The 24,640-nt window shown below is 56.5% G+C and overlaps 3 protein-coding genes across 3 annotated transcripts; 1 reads left to right on the top strand and 2 right to left on the bottom strand.

Moving 5' to 3' along the window:
• Nucleotides 1–10,389: 10,389 nt before the first annotated feature.
• POLR3K (RNA polymerase III subunit K) lies at nucleotides 10,390–13,113 on the bottom strand. The gene is made up of 3 exons (XM_065893426.1): nucleotides 12,931–13,113; nucleotides 11,785–11,872; nucleotides 10,390–10,585 (listed from the first exon to the last, which is right to left on the bottom strand). The coding sequence occupies exons 1-3, from the start codon at nucleotides 13,039–13,041 to the stop codon at nucleotides 10,458–10,460; spliced, it is 327 nt and encodes a 108-aa protein (XP_065749498.1). The 5' UTR covers nucleotides 13,042–13,113; the 3' UTR covers nucleotides 10,390–10,457.
• A 195-nt stretch (nucleotides 13,114–13,308) lies between these two features.
• SNRNP25 (small nuclear ribonucleoprotein U11/U12 subunit 25) lies at nucleotides 13,309–16,125 on the top strand. The gene is made up of 5 exons (XM_065893016.1): nucleotides 13,309–13,514; nucleotides 14,293–14,383; nucleotides 14,609–14,714; nucleotides 15,330–15,404; nucleotides 15,859–16,125. The coding sequence occupies exons 1-5, from the start codon at nucleotides 13,473–13,475 to the stop codon at nucleotides 15,914–15,916; spliced, it is 372 nt and encodes a 123-aa protein (XP_065749088.1). The 5' UTR covers nucleotides 13,309–13,472; the 3' UTR covers nucleotides 15,917–16,125.
• A 627-nt stretch (nucleotides 16,126–16,752) lies between these two features.
• On the bottom strand, nucleotides 16,753–24,199 carry RHBDF1 (rhomboid 5 homolog 1). Its single transcript, XM_065891847.1, has 17 exons — nucleotides 24,065–24,199; nucleotides 23,865–23,995; nucleotides 22,697–22,910; nucleotides 22,042–22,251; nucleotides 21,846–21,968; nucleotides 21,616–21,773; nucleotides 20,857–21,114; nucleotides 20,644–20,755; nucleotides 20,457–20,531; nucleotides 20,210–20,371; nucleotides 19,050–19,150; nucleotides 18,826–18,889; nucleotides 18,346–18,440; nucleotides 18,055–18,130; nucleotides 17,882–17,982; nucleotides 17,615–17,768; nucleotides 16,753–17,411 (listed from the first exon to the last, which is right to left on the bottom strand). Exons 1-17 carry the CDS (start codon nucleotides 24,179–24,181, stop codon nucleotides 16,992–16,994), a joined length of 2,571 nt encoding a protein of 856 aa, XP_065747919.1. The 5' UTR covers nucleotides 24,182–24,199; the 3' UTR covers nucleotides 16,753–16,991.
• Between the last annotated feature and the right edge of the window lie 441 nt (nucleotides 24,200–24,640).

The following is a 24,640-nucleotide window of genomic DNA, read 5'->3' as shown; positions in this document are numbered from 1 at the left end:
AGTAGATCGCAAGTGACTCAAACTGCAGCTCCTGCCCCAACTCAAAGCCCTGCACCTTCATCCTCCTCCAAAACCCTCCCCCTCCCCGGGGCCCCGTCTGATGCTAGCCCTGGTTCCATCAGCAGGGACCGTGGGGGGTGATGTAGCCAGGATGCTCCCGGCCAATGCACTGACCCAGGCCTCACCGTGTCTCCGGGGCAGGTACTGTGGATCCACCAGGCTGACCTGCTCCTTCCCAGAGACGTGACGGTGGAAGGTGATGGTGAAGTTGTCAGAAGGCACGAGCACCTCCTCGGGTGGCAGCTCCACTGTGCACACGCTGGCCCGGAAGACGCACCTGTGCTTGCTGCCTGGAGCGTGGTTGCTGGAAAGGGCATGTGTTGGCACCAAAGGGCCACTGCACCAGCCCGGCTCCCTACCCCCACCCCTGCCCTCTACCCCCTGCCCTCCGGCCTCACCTGGTGAAGAGCAGCCAGGGGCCGGCCCCCTGGCCCAGCTCTGGGGCAGACCAGTGGCAGTCAATCCTGAGGATGTTGTTGGTGTGGCACGTGAAAGTCCCAGGCCCTGGGAACAGTGACCCTTGCAAGCCCACAGTGGCTGCTTCAGGGCAGGGCTGGGGGAGGGGGAGGGCGTGGCAGCTGACCCCTCGGACAGGGCAGGCCCCAGAGAACGAGCCCAGGAGAAGTTACCACGGGCAAGGCTGGGAGACCCCGAGGGGATGGGCTCTGAGCGTGCAACCTGGGTGGGGCTGAAGCCCCGGCTGATCTCAGGAAGACGGGTGCCCGCACAGCCCAAACCCAACCCTTCCCCGTGGAGCCTGACGGGGGCACCCCTGCCCCCAGCTCTGCCCCCACAGCCCCCCCCCCACACACAGTGCCAGCCCTCACCTCCTCCGTCCCCTGGGACAGAGACCCCCAAGCCGGCCCAGGCGCACATGCAGGTGCAGGTCAGGAGCCAGGTGCCCACCTCTCGCATCAGGACCTCGCTCTGCAAGGTCCAACCTGGAAGACGCTGGGCTGAGGGGCTGTGTGCGGAGTGCCCCAGTGGGTGCTCCCGTGAGGGGCACTCCGAGTGGGTCACCACCTACACCCTCACCCTGTCCCGTGAAGGAGGCTGAGCACCGCTGTCCAAGCAGCACCGGCAAGAACCTCCAGCTCAGGCTTCCCGGGGTCACTGGACTCTGACTCAGCCACGTGTCCAGGTCTGCCCAGCGGGCGCCTCTCTGGGCCCGGCCCCCTATCCCTGGGCCCAGGTCCCCTCCCGCACGGGAGGCACGGTTGGGGGAATGGGGTCGCGGACAACAACCACAGGGAAGCTCTGCTGGACCCCCTGGTCCCACACCTGGGCCGACTGTGTGAGGCGCATCACCCACGCGAATTCCCACCATAGCCACATGAGGTGGGGGACAGTCCCTGATCACTGACAAGGGAGCTGACCCCAGGGTCACACAGCTAGCTGCTCCCATCCTGGTGCTCTGCCCCAGGAAAGTGGAGGAGGATGGCAGCCGGGTGTCCATGCGACAGCCAACACCTCCCACACGCTGTCTGTCACACACCGGTCCCCAGGTGCCCTGCAGAGGACAGCGCCCCCGGGAGCAGGGCTCTCAGTGCAGGGGTGTCAGCCCCAGGATCCCTAGAGACAGGGGCTGGGTGCTGGGAAGCATCTGGGGGTGAACAGGCCACTAACACCCTGTCACCCCATTTGCAGCTCCAGATGGTACACTGATAGCTCCTCTGCAGGAAGCAGGACCAGCCTGGTTATGCAAGCCTGATGAGTGATAAGGAAGCAGAAGAGAAGCAGACATGCACAGACCGCAGCACGGAAGCGCTCCAGGAGCCCGCACACACTCACCCGGTAGCAGACACCCTCCCACCCCGCCCGCTGCAGCCTCTCTGTGGACCCACAGGATGGACCCCTGTCAAGGCCAACAGTCAAGAAGACCCCACCCTTCCCTAGACTGAAGCATCACCTGCTACAACCAGCCACGGCAGGAGAGGCTGCAGCGGCCACTGGATGGAGACAGGCAGCCTGGCAGCAGCTGGCTCTCAGGGCGCATGAGGACAGGATCAGAGGGAGCACCAGGATGGGGGCGGCTCAGGCACAGCCACCACTGCCTGGCTAAGAGCTGGCCCAGGCCACAGTGGGGATGGCCACTGCCCCAGCGGTGGAGGGACACCTGCATCTGTGAGACTTGGGCCGGCACGGCCACAGGCTGACTCAGGAGCGTGGACTGGGGCGCTCCAAGCTCAGCTGGCCCCAGGGGCAGGCGTGGGGAGGACAGGACCCACACGGGACACTCATGCGAAGTAGCAGGCCAGGCCCACCCTGGGGAGAGGTGGGCAGGGCACACGGCAACTCGGCCATCTACGGGGAGGGTTCCTGCTTTTCCTCTGCACAACGATTCTGTCCAAACATGGTGAGCCGAGCAGGGCCACCACCCTCCTATGGACGAGGAGGCTGAGGCCCAGAGACACCAGACTTACAGGATTGGGGGCACTGGTCACCTGGCCTGGGCACCTGCTCCACCAGCTCCCACGCAAGCCTGTGAGCTTCCCCCTCCCCGGGGCATGAGTCTCTCTCCTCAGGGAGCCTCGACACTGAGGCAGGGCTGCCCCCATCCTTGGCAACAGACACCGGGCCAGGAGGGGCAGAAACCCCACCTGACTACTCCCTGGTCCTGGAAGAGGCACTGGGATGGCCCCAGGGAGGCCTAATCACAGCTCAGACAAGACCAGGTCACGGGACGGCTGTGATGGCAGGAGGATGGGACCCAGAATCTGGGCCCTCGGGCAGAGCCGCCCACTACACCTCCCATCCTGCTGGGAGCCTGGCTGACATGTCCACCCAGCACCGTCCCTTCCCATCAGGACCTTCAGCACACAACCACTCTGGCCCCTTCTCAGGACCCCATCTCCTCCCTGGCCTCTAGGTCAAGTTCTGGCCCAAATGACCACTGGTCCCCACAGCTTGCCTGCCCTGGTTTCCCGGCCCAACATGAAGGCATGGGCTGCCGTGCACTGGACCCCTGCCTCGGGGCCCACAGACGCTGCCAGCCCAGGGCCAGGTCTCCAGAAGGACTCAGCCCCCCGCTCCCCTGAGCGCTCACCTGCTGCCAGGCGAACTGCCCGGCCAGAGCAGGCCTCTGTCATGGGGCTGGTGCATCGCAGCACGCCCTCCGGACTAGCTTCATGGCAATTACCGCACCCACTTTCTGTCCCCTTTCACACAGAGTCTGTGTTTTTAATGGGAAGCTAGGAGCACCCTGTTACTCTCCCTGCCCACCCCAGAAGCTGGCAGACACAGAGGGGGTGAAATGGAGGCTGCTGCTCACCCACCACTGTCCTCTCTGCTGGGGCAGGAGGAAGAAATCCAGGTCCTGGCTCCCCAGAAGCAGCTGGAACCTGGGGGAGGCGGGGACTAGCCAGGAAATGAGGCTGGAAATGGGAGCAGGCAGCTCCTGCTCTGGGCCCCATGTGTGCAGGTGGGCGACCCCAGCACCCTCGGACCTGATGCTGTGGGGCAGAAGTGCTGGAGGACTCCGCTTCCCACGGTGGTGCCAACCCTGCTGGGGAAGGGCAGGGAGCAGAAGAGGGAGGAGGCTCCACGGCGCACTTGCCACCTGCCTTCCTAGAGGGCTGAGCTGGACGGGCGCCCGCCTCAGTGGGGTGGATGTCCGGGAGATGTGGAAAGGCCAGGCTTGAGCCAGGGGCGGCCTCGGGTGGACAGGGGCACAGAGGGCGGGGCCCAGAGCAGAGGGAGGAGGAGGTCCGAAGATGGAAGTCGGAGGAGCACAGAGAGGACCTGAGGGCCCTCAGGACAAGCCCTCACTGTCCCCTCTGCCCGGCTGCCTTCTGCGTGATGAGCCTTCATGAAGCCCCCGAGTCCCCTGGCTGTCTCCCCAGCCAGAGCAGACACCCCTGAGCCAGGCCCAGCCTGCTTAGGACAGGGGCGGGGGCAGGGCAGGTAGTGGCTATGGGCACGGGCTGGAAGGACACTGACACAGGCCTGGGGCTAAATGGGGGGAAATGATGCCCCTGCTCTTCCCGTGCTGCCCCTGCAGCCCTGGCAGCAAGGCTCAGCCGGCATCGCCCCTGCATCTGGTTCCTCCAGGGCAAGAACCTATCTGACTTACGCTGCATCCCCTGCACCCAGCCCCTCCCTGTTGAGGAAGCACATCCTGAACCTCCCCACAGGCCCGCCCTTGCCTGGGGTAGACAGTGTTAACGCCTCAGGTCTCCTGGGGGCTCTGAAACATTATTCAAGCGGAACCCTCTACTCCCCTCCCTCACTTAGCTGAGTAACCCTCCCAGAATCCCACCCGCACCCACTGCCTCGTCCACAGCTCCAAGGGGAGTCCACAGACTCACAGCTCCTCTTCTGTCCTAAAGCCCCCCAAAGGTGTCGTGGAGAGAAGGGGCCTTACCAAACTCAGGACTGGGCCTCAGCTCCACTTGTGGTTGTCATGGCTGAGACCACCTGGCCCCAGAACTCCCGCTCACTTGTCCCCACAAAGGTCAGGACTTACAAACTGCCTGACAAGCTCAGAGCCCTTCTTTCTGCCCAGAGGCACCCATGACCCCTACAGGCCTGGGAATGGCAGCCCAGCATCCTGTGATCACCACTGCAATCCTGCTGTCTCTGGGAGATGCCCGAGGCCAGGACATCAAAGGCGGTGAGATGAGGGTGGCCGCCCAAACGCCCTCCGCCCTTCTCGTCCAAGTGTGGTCCCCAGGCTCTTCCTGGGGCCTGGGATGGCAGGCCACCAGTCTCTCTGTCCCACAAAGTTCACGCTGACCTGAGTGGTTGAGAAGCCCAGATTACAGACTCACCTTCCCAGACGCATCTGCTAGGTCCCATGGCAAGTCTGACTGGCCCCCAACCCTGCAGCCCTGGAGGTGACTTGTCGCCCTACCACCCCCGCGTTTGCAGCAAGTCCCTCAGCCTGATTCAGGAGATAACTGCACCGCCCGGTGACGTGAGCCTCTCATGGCAGGCTGACACAGGCCACCCACAACTGAAACCACGAGCCCAGAGCCGAGCAGCTGTCCCAAGTGGGGATGACAGGCGACCATCACCCCAATCATAAATCCTACCTTTCACTCCTCAGGAACAGAGAAGTTGCTGAACGCGGACTTTGGTGACCCATCCACTGATTGGCGGATGACTGTCCACCACGTTCCTCTCAAGAAACACCAGTGAGATGTATTAAATTAGTGCCGGGAGGTGAGAACCCTGACCAGGCACAGAGCAGGTCTTCTTTCCTAGGCCTTCTGGGAGGTGTAGCTCAGGCGATCCGTGAGCACTGGGGTGGGTGGAGGGGGTGTTAAACATAAAAGTACTGCAGTCTCAGTCCAGGAAGGAAATAAAAAATGGGAGTCCCCTTTGACCTCAGAGAGGCAGCCCCTGTATGAAGTCAGGCACAAGTCCCTCCAGACCACGTCTAAGCTCCAACAAATGCACATTTAATGGCCTCGTTCCTCACTCTGAGCTTTGCGGCCTCCTTGCCGCTCTGGCTCTTTTCAAAATCTTTCTAGGGAACTACATAAAAACCTACCTCACGCCTTTGCGGGTGGTGCAGGCCATGGTTTAATAATCCTGCTGATGGACATTTAGATTGTTACCTACATACGCTATTTTAATTTAATTGTCATATATATAACTGACGTTATCATATTAGTTTCAGGTGTATATATGCTACATGCTATTCTAAATGAAGGTAGGAACTTCCCTGGTGGTGCACTGGTTAAGAATCCGCCTGTCAATGCAGGGGACACGGGTTCGAGCTGTGGTCTGGGAGGATCCCACATGCCACAAAGCAACTAAGCCCATGCTTAGCCCACAACTACTGAGCCTGTGCTCTACAGCCAGTGAGCCACAACTACTGGGTGGCTAGAGCCCATGCTCCACAACAAGAGAAGCCACTGCAGTGAGAAGCCTGTGCACTGTAACGAGGAGTAGCCCCCGCGCACCGCAAGTAGAGAAAGCCTGCGTGCTGCAACAAAGACCCAAGGCAGCCAAAAATAAATAAATAAACTTTTAAGAAATTAAATGAAGGTTGTGAACAATTCCAGGCCTGGATCTTTAATCACCAGGATGAGTACTGTACAAAAAATGGCTAGGGGGCTTCCCTGGTGGCACAGTGGTTAAGAATCCACCTGTCAATGCAGGGGACACGGGTTTGAGCCCTGCTCTGGGAAGATCCCACATGCCGCGGAGCAACTAAGCCCATGCACAACTACTGAGCCTGTGCTCTAGAGCCCGCGAGCCACAACTACTGAGCCCACGTGCCAAACTACTGAAGCCCGCGTGCCTAGTGCCTGTGCTCTGCAACAAAAGAAGCCACCACAATGAGAAGCCCGTGCACCGCAATGAAGAGTAGCCCCTGCTCGCCATAACTAGAGAAAGCCCGCGTGCAGCAACGAAGACCCAATGCAGCCAAAAATAAATAAATACATAAATTTATTTTTTTAAAAAATGGCTAGGTGTGGAACTGTTGTGTCTAAGGTTGACCGTTGTAAAATACTGATAGATATTGCCAAGTGGCCCCCTGAAAATGTACCAACTTCTGCTCCCACTAGATGTGTAAGAAAGCCTGTAGCCCTCACCAACTGTATACATTATCAGTCTTTTAAATCTTTGTCAATCTAAAAAAAAAAAATCTTTGTCAATCTGATAGGCAAAGACATTTCAATGTTGTCTTAATTTGCACTTGATTATCAGTGAAGATAAGCATCTTTTCATATACTTATTGGCTATGTGCTCTTTGGGGTACCAAATAAGGTCACATTTCAGTGTGTCCTTGTGCCTACGTTTAGGTGTGAGTGTGCATGTCTGTATTCTGTGCATCAAAACAACTGAGGCACAGTCTAGAGGCCCCAGAGCTGGTTTCCAGTTTCTCTGGAGTCTGAGAAACCAGGACCCACGGAGAGATGGAATCAAAGGCTCAAGTCCGTGAAACACCTTAAGAATGACCAGGGGCATAATCATACTTCTTTCTAATATTTAAATTTCAATTAGCTTGGCCCCTATCTTACCTATTATAAGCACGTACTTTCATACTCACTGGTGCCATCCCTTCCCTAGTATCCTATCAAAAGAGCTTCCTTCTCTCTGTCAGGTTAGAACTTACTACCTTGAGACCAGCAGACCACACACCACCCACACCACAACCCCACAAGGAGACACCACCAAGGCTACAAAGGTGGGTTATCATGGACACTTAGATGCGGGAAGAAGGCCAGTGCCTCTTTGCCCAGAAGTGTTCTGACGGCACAACCTGACACCCCACCCCCCTCCCATAACAAATGGAGATAAAAAGAAAAACAACATCCATAGATGGAGGGTAAAAGACCATACAACCAGAGTCACCAAATACCTGTTGAAACCCAGCCCCTTGAAAGAAAGGAACAGCCAATAACAAACACCACTGGTCAGACATGTCCTAAGGATGTTATATGTGAAGCTACATAAGTCCTCACAACCCTATGAGGTAGACCAGAGGTTAGCAAACTACAGCCCACAGGCCAAATCCACCCCACCCTTTAAAAACAACCTGTGAGCTAAAAATAGTTTATACGGAGAATTCCCTGGCAATCCAGTGGTTAGGAATCTGTGGGCAGTCCAGTGGTTAAGGCTTTCACGGCCGTGGGCCCAGGTTCAATCCCTTGAGGGAGACTTCCCCGGCAGTCCAGTGGTTAAGGCTTTGCCTTCTAACGCAGGGGGTGCAGGTTCGATCCCTGGTCGGGGAGCTAAGATCCCACATGCCTTGCGGCCAAAAACCCAAAACATAAAACAGAAGCAATATTATAACAAATTCAATAAAGACTTTAAAAATGGTCCACATCGAAAAAATCTTAAAAAAATGAAAAATAAATAAAGTCCCAATCCCTGGTCAGGGAAATGAGACCCTGCAAGACGCGCCTCACAGAAATTAATTAATTAATTAAGATAGTTTATACATTTTTAAATAGTTGGGGGGAAAAAGCTTAAAGAATTATACGACATGTGGAACTACTATGAAATTCGGATGTCAACATCCAGCTTCACTGGAAGACAGCCACACCACCCACTCGTGTTACCTGCAGCTGCTCTCATGTGCTGACAGCGAAGTACTGGTGACAGGGCTTCCAGCCCTTGCTCTGCCGGCTCACAACTCAGCAGTGACCTTAACAGCATTTCAAGGGACACCATATGGTTGTATCCATTCTCTTTATTCTTTTTTTTTTTTTTTTTTTTTTTTTTTGCTTACTATGAGTGCACACCCAGCATGTCAAAATAAGAAAAGTGGGCACAGAATGTCATGTTTTTAAGGCACAGGGCAGTGCAGACTATCTTGTCAGCAAACTGGATAGCAGAGCAGTGTTTATCACGCAACGATACCACAATGGTCGACGTTGCCAGACCGAGCACTCGTCACTGGCGCGAATCTCAACACCAAACAGAATTCCTGGACTTCCCTGGTGGCGCAGTGGTTAAGAATCCGCCTGCCAATGCAGGGGACACGGGTTCAAGCCCTGGTCCGGGAAGATCCCACGTGCCGCGAAGCAACTAAGCCCGTGCACCACAACTACTGAGCCCGCGAGCCACAGCTACTGAGCCGGCATGCCAGAGCTACTGAAGCCCGCGCGACTAGAGCCCGTGCTCCACAACAAGAGAAGCCACTGCAATGAGAAGCCCGAGCACCGCGATGAAGAGTAGCCCCCGCTTGCTGCAACTAGAGAAAGCCCGCGCGCAGCAACGCAACACAGCCAAAAATAAATAAATTAATTTTTAAAAAAAAAAGAGAGAGAAAGTGCTCACAGGCTGTGAGTCTGCACTGCAGTATTCACCTGCAAATATGCTGAGGAAAACATCTGCATCTCTCACCACACTGCATCTACTGAATCCATCAGCAATGTCAACAGTGAACTTCCTCTGCTCTCATGGCCTGAACCAGTATGAGATGCACGTTTGCAACGCTGATGACGAGGAACACTAACTCTGAACCTCAATTACGCAAAATGGTATCCATTCCTTTCATCAGTGGACTCGCATTACAAAATATTGTAGGATTATATTTTGAATTTCTTTATAAGACTTTGTTTTCTTGTGTTTTCCTAGATTTTGACTCTTGACCCACAAAACCCAAAATACTTACTATCTGGCTCTTTACAGGAAAAGTTGTAAACTCCTGAAATAGACTATTATTATCTCCATTTTACATAAGAGGAAACGAACTTGACAGGCAGGCAGGCTGACTTCAGAGGGCACGACCTTCACCACTGATCCACGCTGCCTCCAACAACAAAAACGAGAACAGGCATCTGAGGAAACGTAACTAACTAATGGCACAGAAAGAAGACACTGAAGATAACAGCCACAGGATAAAACCACATTTGCAAATCCAGCACAAACTGCTCTGAAACAGAAAAAATTGGACACAGTGAGCTCAGGACCTGGTCAACCATCAGGTGACCCATACAGATTAACAGTTTCTTGGAAAGATAACAAGTTTCAAAAAAGTAAAAATCTGTATCAGAGACATAAATTTAAGTCCCATTATTTCATAAGTGAGACTTCATTATGAAGAGAATAGATACAGGAAACTACATTCAATATCCTGTAATAAACCATAATGAAAAATAATGTGAAAAAGAATACATGTACACATAACTGAATCACTTTGCTGTACACCAGAAATTAACACAGCGTTGTAAGTCAACTATACTTCAATAAACTAAAAAAAGAGAGAAATCTGAAAAAGCAATTAAGTCTGAGCAAGAAACCAATCCATCAATAACCAAGATCCTGTCCCCTGCTAGCCCAGGGTGTCCTTTTTCTCTTTAGAGTAGAAAGATAGACACAGAAAGTATAAAGTGTAAAAAAAACATACTACCTATTAAGTTTATTGCAATCCTAGGAAAAAAGAATATAAATCATAAAGAAACAGAAAACCATGTTACTCACCATTTTGTAACTAGTTTGGCCCTAAGTATAGTAGTCAGTTTTGGAATCCTGTTTTGGGGGTTGATGTCTACTTCTTCAGGCATTTAAAACACTGAGAAGGTGATATTAGACTTTTAACTTTAATTAAATTTTCAGAATAAATTTTGATTAAATAAGTTTGCAATTAACAGTTTAAATACTGAGGGACATCTAATGTACTAAACTACTAAGTTTTACCTTATTAGTTGTGCAAACAATGTAAATGTTTGAGTGTCAGCTGATGGTGAGAGAATGTCAACTGCCCAATAAACGTAAAAGATGCAGAACAGGACCTTAAAGTTATGGATACTCCTCTCCACACACACAGTCTCCTGGACATTAATGAGTTAATCCACTGACTGGGAGATGGGCTACATTTCCTCAGCCCCTGGCCAGCCACCCTAAAAGGGTTAGCTTTCCACCACACTCGCAGCTGGGAATCCACCCTGGGGAATACGGTAAGCAGACGCTGACACAGCTGGGCCAGCCTGGCCCTAGTCCCGCCAGCGATGTCCACACTGAGCATTGCAGCACTTGTAGAAGGTGGTCATGGGCTCGTCTGCAGAGCGGGTCTGAAGCTGCATGAAATAGGCACGAGGATGTTCGCATTTGGGACACGGCTCTGGCAATGAGAAAAACAAACAAGTGACCCATGTTTACTTAAAAAAATGATGCTTGTGACCAACACACTTGTTAGAAGTAGGTGTTATGTGAAAGACAGCTCATCTGGAATCCCTTGCCCAGGGTGCCCTGCACCACGATTTAAGGTTACCGACAGCGTTATCATTCCCACTACGCTCTCACACTGAGGGAATGAGACCTGTGATCTTGGAAACAGTCCTCCTTTCCCTGGGTCCCTTTTCTTCAACTCTGGCTGAAGACTGGCTAGAAACACCATGTGAAAGGTGACACGGCTGCCGTGTGCATTACAGGGTCCATGCCCTGAAAATTCCCCTAAAAAGTGCATCTCCACCACCTGGTAATGGACAGGCCCTCTCATCTTCCCAAAGGAAATCCCAATGCACGACCAATCCACTTCCCCTTGAATTTAGGGATCCGTCTCGGCAGAAGTTGTCCAGGCTGTTCTTATCAAGATCTCAACATACATCCCACGCCTTTTCAAAGTGTCCCAAGGCACGTATTTACTTTCACTGAGATTTCAATTTGAGAACCTTGCTTTTGATGGAAATGCCTTCAAACACTCTCAAACACCATTTTGGTAAGTAATTCATCTCCTAATGACAAATTCTGCCAGTGCTGGATTTTTAACATAGCAGATCTGGATGTTCCCTGGGGGAAAAAGACAGCAGTGATCATGCACTAGCTCTTCCTCCTCTCAATACAGGTAATGTCTAGGGCTCTCCTTCCTTCTTTGGTCACATCTAATCTCTACCAGAAATGAATCAAAACTTGGAATAAATATTTATTTTACTGAATGTTTAGTGCAGTTTAATACTCTGTATCATTAACTTTTAGAAATCTGTATTAGAACAAAATCCTTAAACTGTTTTTTTATTACTCCAATCACATCTGCTAAGTGCCTGCTATATGCCAAACGCTCATTTGTGCTCTCACAATCTATGACTATGGATTAGCCCAGACAAATCAAGGACACCCTGAGACTCTTAAGTCAGGTCTGAAGGACTCCAAAGCTTGTGCCAATATTGTTTGCCTAACAGATACATTATTAGAGAAGAAAACACTTTCTAGTTTTAGAAGCCCACTTCACACAAGTACATCACAGACTCTGCCGCACAGTGGCACAGCCAGCAGCCTCATCCTTACACGCAGCTCTGGAACAGAAAAGGTTTTCCCTCTCACCTGCAGTAGAGTCAACATTCTCCCAGGCAGCTGCTCCACCGAGCACATCATCCACTTCTTTCAGCTTTGGATACTTCCGATTTGTTACCTAATAAACAACAGCAGGTCTTCAGACTCTACAAGTAAGTGAACGGTACAAACCTGGGTCACCAAACCATACCCGTCCTCAAGTGTCTCCCCAGCCTTCGCTTCCTTCCTTCAACACAAGACTGGAGGAATACTAAATGAAAGCAGAGTTCCTGCTGTCACAGAGCAGGATGCTCCGTCAGAATTTAGAGGATCCGCAATTGGGATGTCCCCAAAAGAAGTGACAAGATCTCTGCAAGGATTGGATGAAGCAACAGAGCAGGAGGAAAAAAATGGCTTAGGTGTGACCCTCTTCTTTTCCCACACCTCTAAGATACTTGGTAATCCAAGATAAGAGAACCAAATACAACTGAAGCCAAAAAGGAGTCCAGCCACTCTCCCCAGGCAGAGAGTTTTCTGTTTTCCAAGTTTTACCAGACGTCCTTGAAATGTCACCCTTTGCATAGTTTCAGACTCTAAACTCCCACAACACAGCTATACGGTGGAATAGTATACAAACATTAAGAATGAGGTAGTACCAACATGCTCTACTTCTAAAAATTAAAGCTGTTCTAAAAAGGAAAGATGCACTACCGAGGGAGAGTAATAAAGTGTGCATCACTCACGTAATGAACATCCAATACATTCCAGTTGTTCAGACTAGCACATAAGAGGGAACAAGACTGAAAAATCCCTGCCCTCCTACAGCTTATGCCCTAGTATTAATAAACAAAGCGCATAAGTAAATTGCAAGGCGTATTGTAAGGCAAATGAGTCTTACGGAAAAAATAAAATTAGGGGAAGGAGCATAAAATTTAGAAAGAGGCTGCAATTTTAAATAATCCTTTAAGCAAAGACACGAGCAACGACTGACATGGGTACCTAGGGGAGAAGAACGACCCAGGCGGAAAAGTCGTGCACAGGCTACAGGAGTAGTGCCCGTTCCGGGCGGGAGCGCCTCGGAGAGGCTGGCGTTGCGGGCAGAGGGCCCGCTGGACGCGAAATCTGAGCAGAGGATGGGCGGGGAAGGTTAGGGTCGGCCTCCGCGCTGTGCGCGCCGCGTGGCCGGCCGGGGCCCACCTTGCGGGTGACGTTGTGCACATAGGGGCAGGTGTTGCAGGCGAAGCGGTGGCAGCGCTGCCCCTCCTCCACGATCAGCCCGTTCCCGCAGCCCGGGCAGAAAAGCAGCATCGCGGCGACTAGCCCGGTTCTCCCGGCAGCTCTCGCGACCGTTCGACGCCGGCGCGCCGACGCTCCGACGCCCCGAACTCCCATTGGTCCCGGCAGCCTCCCCGCCCCAACCAGCCCACCAATAGTCACGCCGACTTCGCGCTCCCAGGGAGCACTGCGGCTGGCCGACTCCCAGTAACTCACTTCTCATTGGTCCTCGAGGTAGCCCCGCCCCTCGACGCCCCGAGGGAGAGTCTGCGGTGGCGGTCCCCGCGCATGCGCGCCGCACCACGGTCGCGCCGACCGGCCGTGCGGGCTGAGCCCGCGGGAGGCTAGGCAGCCTGGAGGAGGCGGGGGTCGCGGCGCGGCGGGAGCCGCAGGAGGACGAGGAGGACGAGGAGGAGGCGCTGCCGCACTCCGAGGCGGTGGACGTGTTCCAGGAGGGTCTGGCCATGGTGGTGCAGGACCCGCTGCTCTGCGACCTTCCGATCCAGGTGCGCACGGGCCGGGGGCCGTCGGGGCGCGGACGGACCCCGGAGTGTCGATGGGGGCTGCGGCCAGAGGCCTTGGGATGGCGTCTCCGGGCGTAAACGAGGGTCTAGGCTCCGGCCCGGCCTGGGGGCGAGCGAGGCTCTGGCCTCTGGCGCGGAATTTAAAGGGGCGCCCAAAACCCCCACTAGTTAACACACATGACTTTTCAGCAGTGTTTTTAAAACGCAAAGTTGGTTTACAAAAGCCTACGGCAAACAAAATATCATTTTCAAATAAAAGATCACTGTCACCGGTTTTTCCTTTCTCCTCAATCTTCAGCGAGTTTTGGCACTGTCATGTTTTAAAGTCCTTGTTATTTTGCCCATCGTGGAATTTTTAAATTAACTTCTGTTGTGTTAACGGTTGTATTGACATGTTTATCTTTTACCGTTTTTTGGTGCCCCAGCCTTGCCTGGGGCCCTGGATCCTGATGATCAGGGGCTCTCAGGCCGGAAGGTGGGGCCCAGTGTTCCTCCTCCCACCCAGCACCTGGCCCGGAGGAGCCAGGGGCTGTTCCTCAAGGCGATTCGTTCTCCTTGTCCATTTCTCCCGAGCGTCCATCCACTTCATAGAAAACGTGGATAAGACATGAGATTAAAGTGCTGAAAAACCGGGAAATCCTAACGTATATGCAAGAACCTCCCAAAAATGTGGCACCACTTTTTGAAGACTATCAGCTGTTTTTCTTTGTTGTTTGGGGTGGTGAAGAGAGCTCCCACCTCCAGCCTTGGTCTTTTCTAGGTTACTTTGGAAGAGGTCAATTCCCAAATAGCACTAGAATACGGCCAAGCAATGACAGTCCGAGTGTGCAAGATGGATGGAGAAGTTATGCGTAAGTGCTGCCCTCCCCCTCAGGCCGTGCAGTCTGAACCTTCACGGGAGAAGATGTTAGCAGGGTTGGTCAGTGGAAACTCAGGGCCATGCCCAGGGGTGTTGGGGCAGCCACAAGCTCCCCCTGCCCAGCCTTGAGCCTCAGGAAGAAGCTTCTGGGTTCCTCTCCTGCCATCTGAGGCTGTGGCTGTGGATTCCCACCACGGATCTTCTCCCATCTGTGCAGCTGTGGTTGTAGTCCAGAACGCCACAGTCCTGGACCTGAAGAAGGCCATCCAGAGATACGTGCAGCTCAGGCAGGAGCGCGAAGGGGGCATTCAGCACATCAGCTGGTGAGTGCAGCCACAGCTCCTCCTTGCAGCCCTTCCTAGCAGCTGGACTTCACAGGCACTCTTGCTGGACATGAGCCTTTTCATCACCTGGGCTCTGCTCCAGAGTGCGGCCTGGAGCAACGAGCTCCCTGTCCCGAGCCTCGGCCAGGGCAGGTGCTTCTGTGTCACGAGCCCTGCCTCAGCTGCTCTTCACTGACATCACCCCACCCAGGCAGCTGGGTATCTTCACGTGAGGACACCTTAGGGCACTTGCGGTGTGCCTGGAGGTGGTTTCCCTGGTTACAGATGGTGCAGCTGCCAGCTCCTCGCCTGGGTGCTCTCAGCGCTCAGTCTCCTTCTGGATCAAGTGTCCCGTTAACTGTGTCTTGGTACAGCCACCCGTTTCATTAGCAACGTGGGTTTGGCCCCCAGCCACCCCATGCATCCCTTTGAGAGCAGTGCGTCCTTGAACCTGCCTCAGGCCTGGTACACACAAGGTACAGGGAAAGAGCCCAAGGAGGAGGCTGGCGGCCTCAGGCCCCCCAGAGCTGAGCGCCTTGAGCCCTCCTCAGGCACAGTTGCATCCCAGCTGCCCTGCTCACCCTGCTCGTGGTTGACTGAATTCCCATCTTGCAGGTCCTATGTGTGGAGGACGTACCACCTGACCTCTGCAGGAGAGAAGCTCGCAGAGGACCAGCGGAAGCTCCGAGAGTAAGTTCAGGCTACGCCTTGAGCTGCAGGGAAGTATCTGGTCTGTGGCCCTCTGATTCCCCATGCCCTGCCATTCGGCTGGGGTCCTCTCCAGAGGCTCGTAAGGGAAGGAGGGATCTTAAATCAGTTCCTGGGGAATGTGTGAGACCAGGAGAGTCCCTGTTTGGACTGAGGCCCTCCTGCAAGGAGCTCCCTGGAGGCCTCCCTGCCAGGAGGACGGGAGACAGAGAAGCAGTGGAAGGGGCCCTGCGGCTCCTCTCCAGCAGCGGTTCAGGGCTGCACAGAACCAGGAGGAGAGAATTAAGAGTGTGCATGGCCCTTGCCATCCTCCTCACCTTCCCGGACACCATGCTCTTCCCACCTGGTCTCCGTTATCCCTCACAAGCCTCAGGTGAGGAGTCACAAATGTGCCCTTCTGTAGATCGGACACTCTGTGCTTTTACTTCTCTTTCAGTTATGGTATCCGGAATCGGGATGAGGTGTCCTTCATCAAAAAGCTGAGACAAAAGTGAATCTCCAGACATGGAAAACCCTCTGTGCTGGTGGCCGAGCTTTTCCCCGAGAGGAGGAAGCCTTGGCCACTGTGCCATTTTCCCAGAAGAGTGTTGAGATAGCCTCACCCCAGCTGGACCCACCTGGACTCTCAACGTGAACCCCAATCCCATGGCGGATCCCACAGGGCTGTGGGCCTGGCCCTGTATACAGAATAAACCTATTTGCTCCTGAGTTTGGAGAGTCAAGCCACTGTACGGGGGCAGGCGGGACTGGCGCTGCCCCTCACAGTGAGGAGGCGAGGGCAGAGAACGTGCAGGCACGTCACATGGTCTGAATGCTGCACCTGAGCCCTTGGCCACCCCATTCCCCAAGCCATACACACCTGTCCCTGTAATCTCTGCAGCAAGGAGAAGGTGAAAGCTGAGCGGCTGGCTCTCTGTTTCTGCTTGTGGGGAAACAAAGGCCTGTGTCTGAGCCCAGCCATGGACAGGGCCTCCAGCTTCAGCCTAAGGGCTCACCTACAGCAGTGCCTTCACCAGCTCCTGTAAAGGGTGGTGGCTCGGGGCTGGAATTGGAGCTGCCAGCTGGGCAGGGAGGGCTGGGGTGGGGCGCCTCTCAGTGTGGGTAGGGAAGTGTGACTGTGCATTCATAGGTCCTTGTCCCTTTGTCGCCTACCAGTCCTCCTATAGAACAGGGACAGGGTGTGTGCACTTGGCTGAGGACTTCCCTGGGAGGTGTACGTGACACTGAGTTCCCTGTTCTGGGGACTTGTGAGTGGGAGGCCTGGGCACTGAAGGACCTCCCTCCACAGCCTCCAGCCAGAACCCGGAAAGGAGGAGGCGGCTCTGGTCAAGTTAGTGGCAGCTAAAACGCTCCCGGTCCATTTATTGGCCACATGAGGTGGTCGTCGAGAGGCTAGTTAGAAGGTAATCTCGGGAACTACTGTGATAAATGCCCGGAAGTACGAGGGGTTCAACAGCAGTGAACACGGCACAAGGGGTCTGTGCAAGGGGAGCAGGGCTCGCAGGCGGAGTCCCGAGCCTCAGGCCTGGCCCCGGCCCACAGGGCACACGGCCCCAGCACCCCACCAGCTCAGTGGAGCTGAGCGTCCAGCTCGTACTTCTCACAGAACTTGTCAGTGAAGGGGATGCAGGTGAGGAACTCACACCACTCACAACGCACGGGGTAGAAGTAGAAGAGGACCACCAGGCCGGCCAGGAGGCCCAGGAAGACCGCCTGAAAGACGATGATCTGGCAGCGCTTGCGGTACAGGTCAAACTTGCCAAAGCTGATGTAGGGCAAGAAGGCAAAGGAGAGGAAGAGGCCGCTGACGAAGCCCGAGATGTGGGCGAAGTTGTCGATCCACGGCAGCAGCCCGAAGGTGAACAGGAAGAGCACCACAGCCAGCAGCTTGAAGAAGGCACGCCAGGGCCGCGCCAGGACCTGCCAGCTCTGGAAGAGCTCCACGAAGAGGCAGGCCAGGATGCCGAACTGCGAGCCGGCGGGGCCCACCTGGGGGCATGTGGGTGCCTGTGAGCCGGTGGGCCTGAGCGGGTCGCCCCGTCCCACCTCCCTCCGCCCAGAGTGTATCGGGACAGGAGCCAAGTGGAGCTGCTCCCAGGCGGGGCGCTGTAGGAACTCGACTCTGTGGTGGAACCAGTTCATGCTGGGCAGCAGGTGCACGTAGGAGGGCCCCACCCTGGGGGCAGCCTTACCTCTGCCCGGTATGGCAGGAAAATGGCACTGGCCAGGTTACCAGTGATGCCACTCAGCAGGTAGATGATGGCTATGCGGTGCCAGCCTGCCAGTTTCTCCAGGTCCCGCAGGACAGTCATCTGGAAGCAGACAGACACCAGGCAGTGCAGGATCCTGTGGGGGGGGGGCGGCATTCAGCGGGGAAGGCTCACCAGCTACTCCTGGGGTCCCTGGGACCACCCACTCCACTCCACCCAACCCCGCTCAGCCCAGATGGTGTCACTTGCCCAGCGTGCAAGAATAGGGACAGCCACAGGCGGTAGAACTGGTCGGGCACCTCGGGGTTGAGGAAGGGCAACAGCCCACACACGTCGTCCATGCAGTGCACCTGTGCAGAGTGGCCTGTCAGCACCCGCCGTGGCTGCGGGGACGGGGAGGGACCCTCACCCCGGAGGCCTACCTGAGAGCAGAGTGTGGCCTCCTCGTGGAAGTAGCCCCTCATGAAGTCACAGTACTCCCGGGAGGTGATCTCACACCTGGAAGGTCAGGCCAGGGTTGGGAGGGCTTCCAGGCCCAGGTTTCAGCCCCACTTGCCCAGCTTTGTTGGCCCTGGATAGGCCTAGCCCCTTCCTCACCCCATGCCCCTTGGTATCTTGAGTTATTTTGGGACTGGGGAGGGGAAGAGGGCACAGCCCCAGGGCAACACTTTGTGCCCAAGACCAGCTGCACATGCCCACACAGGCAGCCCTACCTGCCCTTGGTGCCAATGCAGCAGGGCCGGCCCGTGATGACACAGTCCATGTGCGGGTGGTTGGTGTAGTTCCCAGCGCTGTTTTTGGTGCAGATCTGTGTCACAAACGGGGGTGAGTTGGGTCAGGGTCTCCCCTAACCTTGGGCCCCACGCTATGCTTGGTTGGGGCAAAGATGGACAGGCTCCTAGGATGGGAAATAGGCTTCCTTTGACTTCAAGCAGGTACTACACCCTAAGCCTCAGTTTGACCATCTGTCAAATTGGAATAATGTCATTTGACCTCCCAAGGCTCCACGTGGTTCTGCTCAGAGAGGTAGGCTGTGGTGGATGGACAGGCTGGCTAACAGCCAGGGCAAAGCATCTGGAAGCACAGGGTGGTCCCCCAACGGGGACCTCTGTGGCATCGCTGATGGATGAGGTGTGGATTCCTCCCCCACACGATAAGGGTGACTCCCAAACAACCCCTCCACCCCGGCTCACCGGCCACTTGGTGATGTCATCTGGCCACTCATGGGGGTCCTCGGAGGAAGGCTCATCACACACCCTGCACGAGCCCAGGATGTGGTCAGTCCTTGCTTTGTGCCCTTGGCTTAGCCCCCTCCTGCCCGACTGGACAACAAGGAGAGCCATTATACCTCTCTCCACCCGAACTCCCAAGGGAGACGTGGACAAAGGAAGGTAAGGGAGGGGCCAGCAGGACTGACCTGGGGTCCTGGTGGCAGACAGAGCCAAAGTGCCTCTTGTGGCCAGCAAGGTCTGGGGCGCTGGGATGGAAGGGCCACTTCACCCATACTGCCAGCGTGGACTGTGGGAGGACACGGGCTCAGCCCTGGTCAGAGCCCACGTCCCGGTACAGTTCCCAGACGGGAGGAATCAGAAGCACTGATTCTGAGCTCCTCCCTCTGGCTCTACACGCCCACCGCTCTGAACTTAAACTCTGGAAATCGCTCGCGTGTTGGGAGATGGTTATAAGGAATTCAACAGCATAGTTCCTATTAGCTTAAAAATAGAAACCACCAGTGTTCAAAATCAGAGAACTGGTACAAACTACGGCACCTCCAAATAAGATGATAAAAACGTGGATAAAGTTTTTAAAATTCAGGGACTTCCCTGGTGGTCCAGTGGTAATGAATCTGCCTTCCAATGCAGGGAACATGGGTTCGATCCCTGGTCGGGGAACTGGGATCCCACATGCCGTGGGGCAACTGAGCCCTCGCGCCACAACTACTGAGCTCGTGCTCCTCAATGAGAGCCCACGTGCCACAAACTACAGGGCCCACGACTCTGGAGCCCGTGCACCACAACTGGAGAAGAGAAAAAACCCCCATGCCACAACTAGAGAGAAGTCCACTCGCCGCAACAAAGATCCCGCCTGCCGCAAATAAGACCCGATGCAGCCAAAAAAGTATTCCAAAAAAAATTTTTTTTTAATTTAGTGGGAAAAGGCAATACCATTTATAGAAACTTAAGACACGTGCACAAAAACAAGATGAACACGTGTGGGAAGAGCACACCCAAATTAAGGACACATGCGTAATTCCCTGGCGGTCCAGTGGTTAGGACTTGGCGCTTTCAATGCCGGGCCTGGGTTCGATCCCTGGTCGGGGAACTAGGATCCCACAAGCCTTGCAGCACGGTCATAAAAAAAAATAAGGACACAGGGTCTACAGGGTGAGCAGCATGAGATGGAGGAGGTGCGGGAAAAAAGGAAAATGTGATGCAAGGGGCCTGGCACAGACGGACGGCATAATGTGCTGAGAACTAGGGGTTTAGGATAACCAGCTGGCTCTATCTGAAGTCCCAAGGTAACCACAAACACAAGGTGCAGACAAGGGTGCGAGCTGAGCTGCGGGCAGGCACTCACCGAGCACTCCTCTTCCGAGGTCTGCACGCAGCCAGACCGGTCGTTGCGCACACAGCAGGCCGAGTGCTTCTCACGCTCGCGCGCAGCGTGGATGAAACTATGCACCTGGGGATCCTGGCGCATGCAGGGCGAGAACTTGGCACCCAGGTGAATGAGAGCCTCCTGCAGGGAAGAGGATGTGCAGCTGCGGCCGGGCCCTCGGCCAGCCCAGGGGCCCTGGGGCCCCGCCCCCCGGCCCCACCCTCACCGAGCTGGGCCCGATCCAGAAGTTCTCCTGCTGAACGTACTTGACATTCTCATAGACCCCTCGGTTGCGCAGCACCTGGAAGTTTGGGGAGAAAGATCAGACGGAGCTCAGCCGAGCCCTCTCCTCCCAGAATGGGTGGGAGGGAGCCCAGAGCCCAGGGCTCGCCAGGGAAGGCGCCGAGGCTCACCGAGTCTACGGTCTCGTGCTGTGAGAAGCCTACGGGCGCCACGCCATAGATGCAAACGGCTAGAATGGTGACGAGCGAGTGCACGAAGGTGAGCCAGTAGGTGAAGAAGGGCCTGCGGGGCAAAGCGTCAGCAGAGGCGGCATCCCCAACCCGGAGCCCCCACGCCCACCTGGAGGCCTTGCCTTCCCGAAGCCGCATCCCCTCCACGCCTACCTGTGGTCGTCCATGTCCTCAATCTGGCGTTTGACATAGCTGTCGATTCGCTTGCGGTAAGTGCGGTTGGTTAGCCGGCCCACCATGCCCAGCCCATACGGCCGCTTCTCCCTGGCGAAGAACTTGCGCACCGGCATCGCGATGCGCTGGCCCCGCCGCTGACCCGCGGCGCTCACCACCTCCTGCCGCAGCCGCACCTTGGGCTGCGGGGCCCCTGCACCGCCCTCCTTCTGCTTGCGCCAGCCACGTTCCAGGGGCCTGGGGGAAGGGGTGCCGTCACTCCCAGCCCCAGACCTCCCACCTGCCGCAGTCCATCCCCGGCGGGACATGGGCGACACTCCGTGTCTGTCTTGCTCCCAACTAGCGGTGAAGACACTGTGCGACAGGCTGATGTCAGCCCACACCTCACCAGGAAAAGCGTGATCCCCAGCCGCTCCTGGCATGGCAGGGAGGTGGGTTCGGACCTACATGAGGGTCCCTGGCTAATCTGCGAGTGTTAACTACGTCACCTCCTCCTTCCCCCGAGATTCTCTCCAGCCTGTGGGCTCTGGGACTGAGATCCTCTTCCAGGTGTGGGCAGTCCAGACTCGAACGGTGCCCACCCCTGGGTCCCCCAAACACAATTGCCAAGCTGGGCTCCCAGTCCACAAGATGACCTCCTCCCGGGGCCCTCTAGGGTCGTGCCTTTGGGGCCAGCCGCTCCTGAGAGCCGCAGGACCTGCCCCCCGGCCCCCTCGGAGCCCGCCAGGAGGCACTCACAACATTAGGTGGCTGCGCTCCAGCTCGCTGCGGTCCAGGGCCCCACCCGTGAGGTCCGCCTGCTCTGGGGCTCTCTCCCAGTCCTTAAGCGCTGCCTCCGATGGGGACTCGAACACCTCATCTGGGTATGTGGACAGCTCCTCGTGGAGGACACCTTCCTGAGCAAACACGCATGGTCAGTGTGGGAAGCATAGGCACAGGGGTCATGGGTAATGGTGCCAGGCTCTTACCCGGGCAAAGAAGGATGTGTCCAGCTCGTCGGGGAAGTCAGCCGTGTCCTCCTCCAGGAAGCTGGCAGGAGTGAAGCTTCGGCGCTGGACCCGGCGCAGTGTGCCATCCCTAACCGAGCGGCCCTGCCAGCGAGGGGGTGAGGACGCAGCGTGGTACTGGCTCAGCCCCCGCCCCCACCCCGGCCCCTGCACCCACCTTCACCAGCGCAGCGGCTGCCCGGAAGCTCATCTTGGCCACCGACTCGCGCTTGCGCCGCCGCGGGAGCCGGTTGAAACCCGAACGGGAGCTGGAGAAGGAGCAGAGGGAGGCGGCACCCGGCGTGACCGGCGTGTGCGGGGCACTCAGGCCATCGGCGGCATCATCCGCCAAGCGGAAGGCCCGGCCCCGGGCCAGGGGGTCTATGATCTGGAGGAGGGGAGGAGATGCAGGAGTCGGGGGCTGGGTCATAGCCAAGGGGGCTCCTCCCCCACCCGACCCCGCCATGGAGAACACAGCTGCTGCTCGTCCCGCTCCCCAGAGGCTCGCTGGACAGCTGAGTACCCGGGTACCACCCCCACCCCCACAATGCACCAGAGGGGTCCCGTTCTCCGCCTGTATTTCCTTTACGCTGCTGTTCATCCTGGGATGCTCTCCCACCCAGAGGCTGGCCTGTGGTACAATCCCAGGACCTGTCCTCTCCCCCAAGCCCCGCTTCCCAGAGAGTATCTTAGGTGCCTTTACGGGACCATCCGACCACCCGCCCAGACCGTGAGCTCCAAGCAACCTCTGTGCTTAGACTGGCTGTGTCCCCAGCCCCAGCTCAGGGCAGCAGGGTGACGGAACTGTGGGAGGCAGCAGCGGGAGGGCATACCTTCTGCATGCCCAGCTGGCATGGCCCCACGTACAGAGGAGGGGGCGTCTCAGTGCTGGTCAGCGACACGTTGTCCTGGCTGGGCAGGTCTAGCTCCCGGATGACCTGGGGCTTCAGCTTCCCGTAGCGCTGGCTGCAGTGACGGATGCTCTTGCGCTGCCACTTCTGGGTGCTGTCACTGTCCTTGCTCACCCCAAACCAGTCGGCAGTGCCCCTGCCAGGGGAGGGACTCAGCAAGGGGAGGCCAGCTGTCCCCTCTCCCCAGCAGCGGCCTCAGAGGCACTACACCTGGGCAGCATGCCCGCCCCAAGCCTCCGGACACTCCAGGGTCTGGGGTCCAGGTGGGCTGGGTCTGATTAAGAGGATAAGTGGGTTTTGGCCCTGGCCACCCTCTAAACAATTAGCCAGCTCCAAGCTGCCACCAGCACCAGAGATGGCAGGTCTTGATGAAATAGGTCAGTATTTCACACAGGCCCTCACTCCATCCCTGAGACGGGCATTTGTGGGGAGACACTGAGTCTGGAGACAGAGGTCAGAGTTCAGCCCTTAGCTCAGCCAGAGAAAGCGTGGCCCTGGGCAGCAGCTTGACCTTGGACACCACAGAAGTCAGGCAGGGGGCGCCGCACACCCAAGCAGGCTGCCCACAGTCCTTGGACATGCAAGCAAAAACACTGCCAGCACCTGCCGTCAGGAGCCCCCGGGGAACACCAACCACGCTGGCGGCTCCCGAGAGGTCACAAGCCATGCACACACCAGCTGACGCCAACACACTCATGCCCTGCCCAAGGTACCTGAGCAGGGACCGAGAGAGAGACGAGCGCTGTGTGAGGGCCCTGCGGGCAGCAGGGGCGCCCAACAGAGGCAGAGTGTGGACACGCCCAAAGCGCACCTGTCGGCTGTTCAGGGAGGACCAGAGCATTGGGTGGGGGGGGCGGGCGAGAGAGAGAGAGAGGAGAGAGCAAGTTCTGGGGGGGAGCAGAGAAAGGCAGTAGGTGACAGCAGTCAGTCCCCAGAGCAGGAGGAGGACAGGGTGATGAGGGGAGGGGATGGAGGAGAAAGCTCTTGCTCCACTTCCAGCCCCGGTGCCCGAAGGGGACCCTGTATGCCTGCTTCTGTCCCACCGGCCCAGCCCCCAACCCGCCGCGGAGCAGCCGGGACAGCGAAGTACCTGCGGATGGTCTGTGTGATGGACATCTGGCGCTGCAGCCCCGGCCGCCGGGGCTCCTGGTGGGGTGAGGGGACGCGGGTGGGCTCGGCCGGCATGCTCACACTGCGCAGGAACGCCTGGCGTCTCAGGGGCTGGGCAACGGGGACCCAGTGAGGCGGCTGGATGGGCTGCACCTGCAGCCCCCGCTGGCTAGGGCCTACCTGCAGGAAGCTGGACTCCTCTGCTGCCGGGGGCACCACGGCCGGGATATCCAGCTTCAGCCACGGCGGCTTCTTGCGCTGCAGGCTGCTGGTGCTGTCCCTGCGGGCCTCACCCATGGTTCCAGGCAGAGCTAGGGGGGCCTAAGGGGCATGGTGTGTTATTCAATAACAGCGCTGACAGGCATTTCCCTGGCAGCCCAGTGGTTAGGACTCCACACTTTCACTGCCGGGGGCCCGGGTTCAATCCCTGGTCGGGAAACTAAGATGCTGCAAGCTGCATGGCGCAGCCAAAAAACAGCACTGGCAGATCTCTGAGGGTTCATGGGGCCCAGACACAGGAGGAGGGAGAAGCTGGGATAGCCCAACAGGCGTGGGCACGGCTCCGCTGCCAGAGTCCCAGCACGGGCTCGGCACCCACGCACTTGGTTCCTGCCTCTGCCATCCCGAAAGACACGGCTAGGCACACACTAGGTCCTCAAACAACATGCGTTCATGTGATGAATAGCTGAGGACCTACTATGAGCCACTCCTAGATGCTTGGGACATGTTGGTGGAGAAGCAGGGAAACCGAAACAG

The sequence above is a fragment of the Phocoena phocoena genome, chromosome 15, assembly GCF_963924675.1.
Source record: "Phocoena phocoena chromosome 15, mPhoPho1.1, whole genome shotgun sequence".
NCBI classification, from domain to species: Eukaryota; Metazoa; Chordata; class Mammalia; order Artiodactyla; family Phocoenidae; genus Phocoena; species Phocoena phocoena.
The sequence above is the reverse complement of the archived record's forward strand: the minus strand, read 5'-3'. Positions and strand labels throughout refer to the sequence as shown.

What these genes read in the sequence shown, in the direction of transcription:
- POLR3K (XM_065893426.1), bottom strand. Translation starts at nt 13,041, where the DNA reads ATGCTGCTTTTCTGCCCGGGCTGCGGGAACGGGCTGATCGTGGAGGAG. An exon ending in TGCACAACGTCACCCGCAAG is followed by an intron (nt 11,873 to 12,930) that starts GTGGGCCCCGGC and finishes GTTGTTTATTAG; the next exon opens with GTAACAAATCGGAAGTATCC. An exon ending in GAATGTTGACTCTACTGCAG is followed by an intron (nt 10,586 to 11,784) that starts GTGAGAGGGAAA and finishes TCTCATTGCCAG; the next exon opens with AGCCGTGTCCCAAATGCGAA.
- SNRNP25 (XM_065893016.1), top strand. Translation starts at nt 13,473, where the DNA reads ATGGTGGTGCAGGACCCGCTGCTCTGCGACCTTCCGATCCAG. An exon ending in GATGGATGGAGAAGTTATGC is followed by an intron (nt 14,384 to 14,608) that starts GTAAGTGCTGCC and finishes CCATCTGTGCAG; the next exon opens with CTGTGGTTGTAGTCCAGAAC. An exon ending in GGCATTCAGCACATCAGCTG is followed by an intron (nt 14,715 to 15,329) that starts GTGAGTGCAGCC and finishes CCCATCTTGCAG; the next exon opens with GTCCTATGTGTGGAGGACGT.
- RHBDF1 (XM_065891847.1), bottom strand. Translation starts at nt 24,181, where the DNA reads ATGGGTGAGGCCCGCAGGGACAGCACCAGCAGCCTGCAGCGCAAGAAG. An exon ending in CAGCCGCTGCGCTGGTGAAG is followed by an intron (nt 21,969 to 22,041) that starts GTGGGTGCAGGG and finishes CCTCGCTGGCAG; the next exon opens with GGCCGCTCGGTTAGGGATGG. An exon ending in TCCTGCCATACCGGGCAGAG is followed by an intron (nt 17,412 to 17,614) that starts GTAAGGCTGCCC and finishes ACATGCCCCCAG; the next exon opens with GTGGGCCCCGCCGGCTCGCA.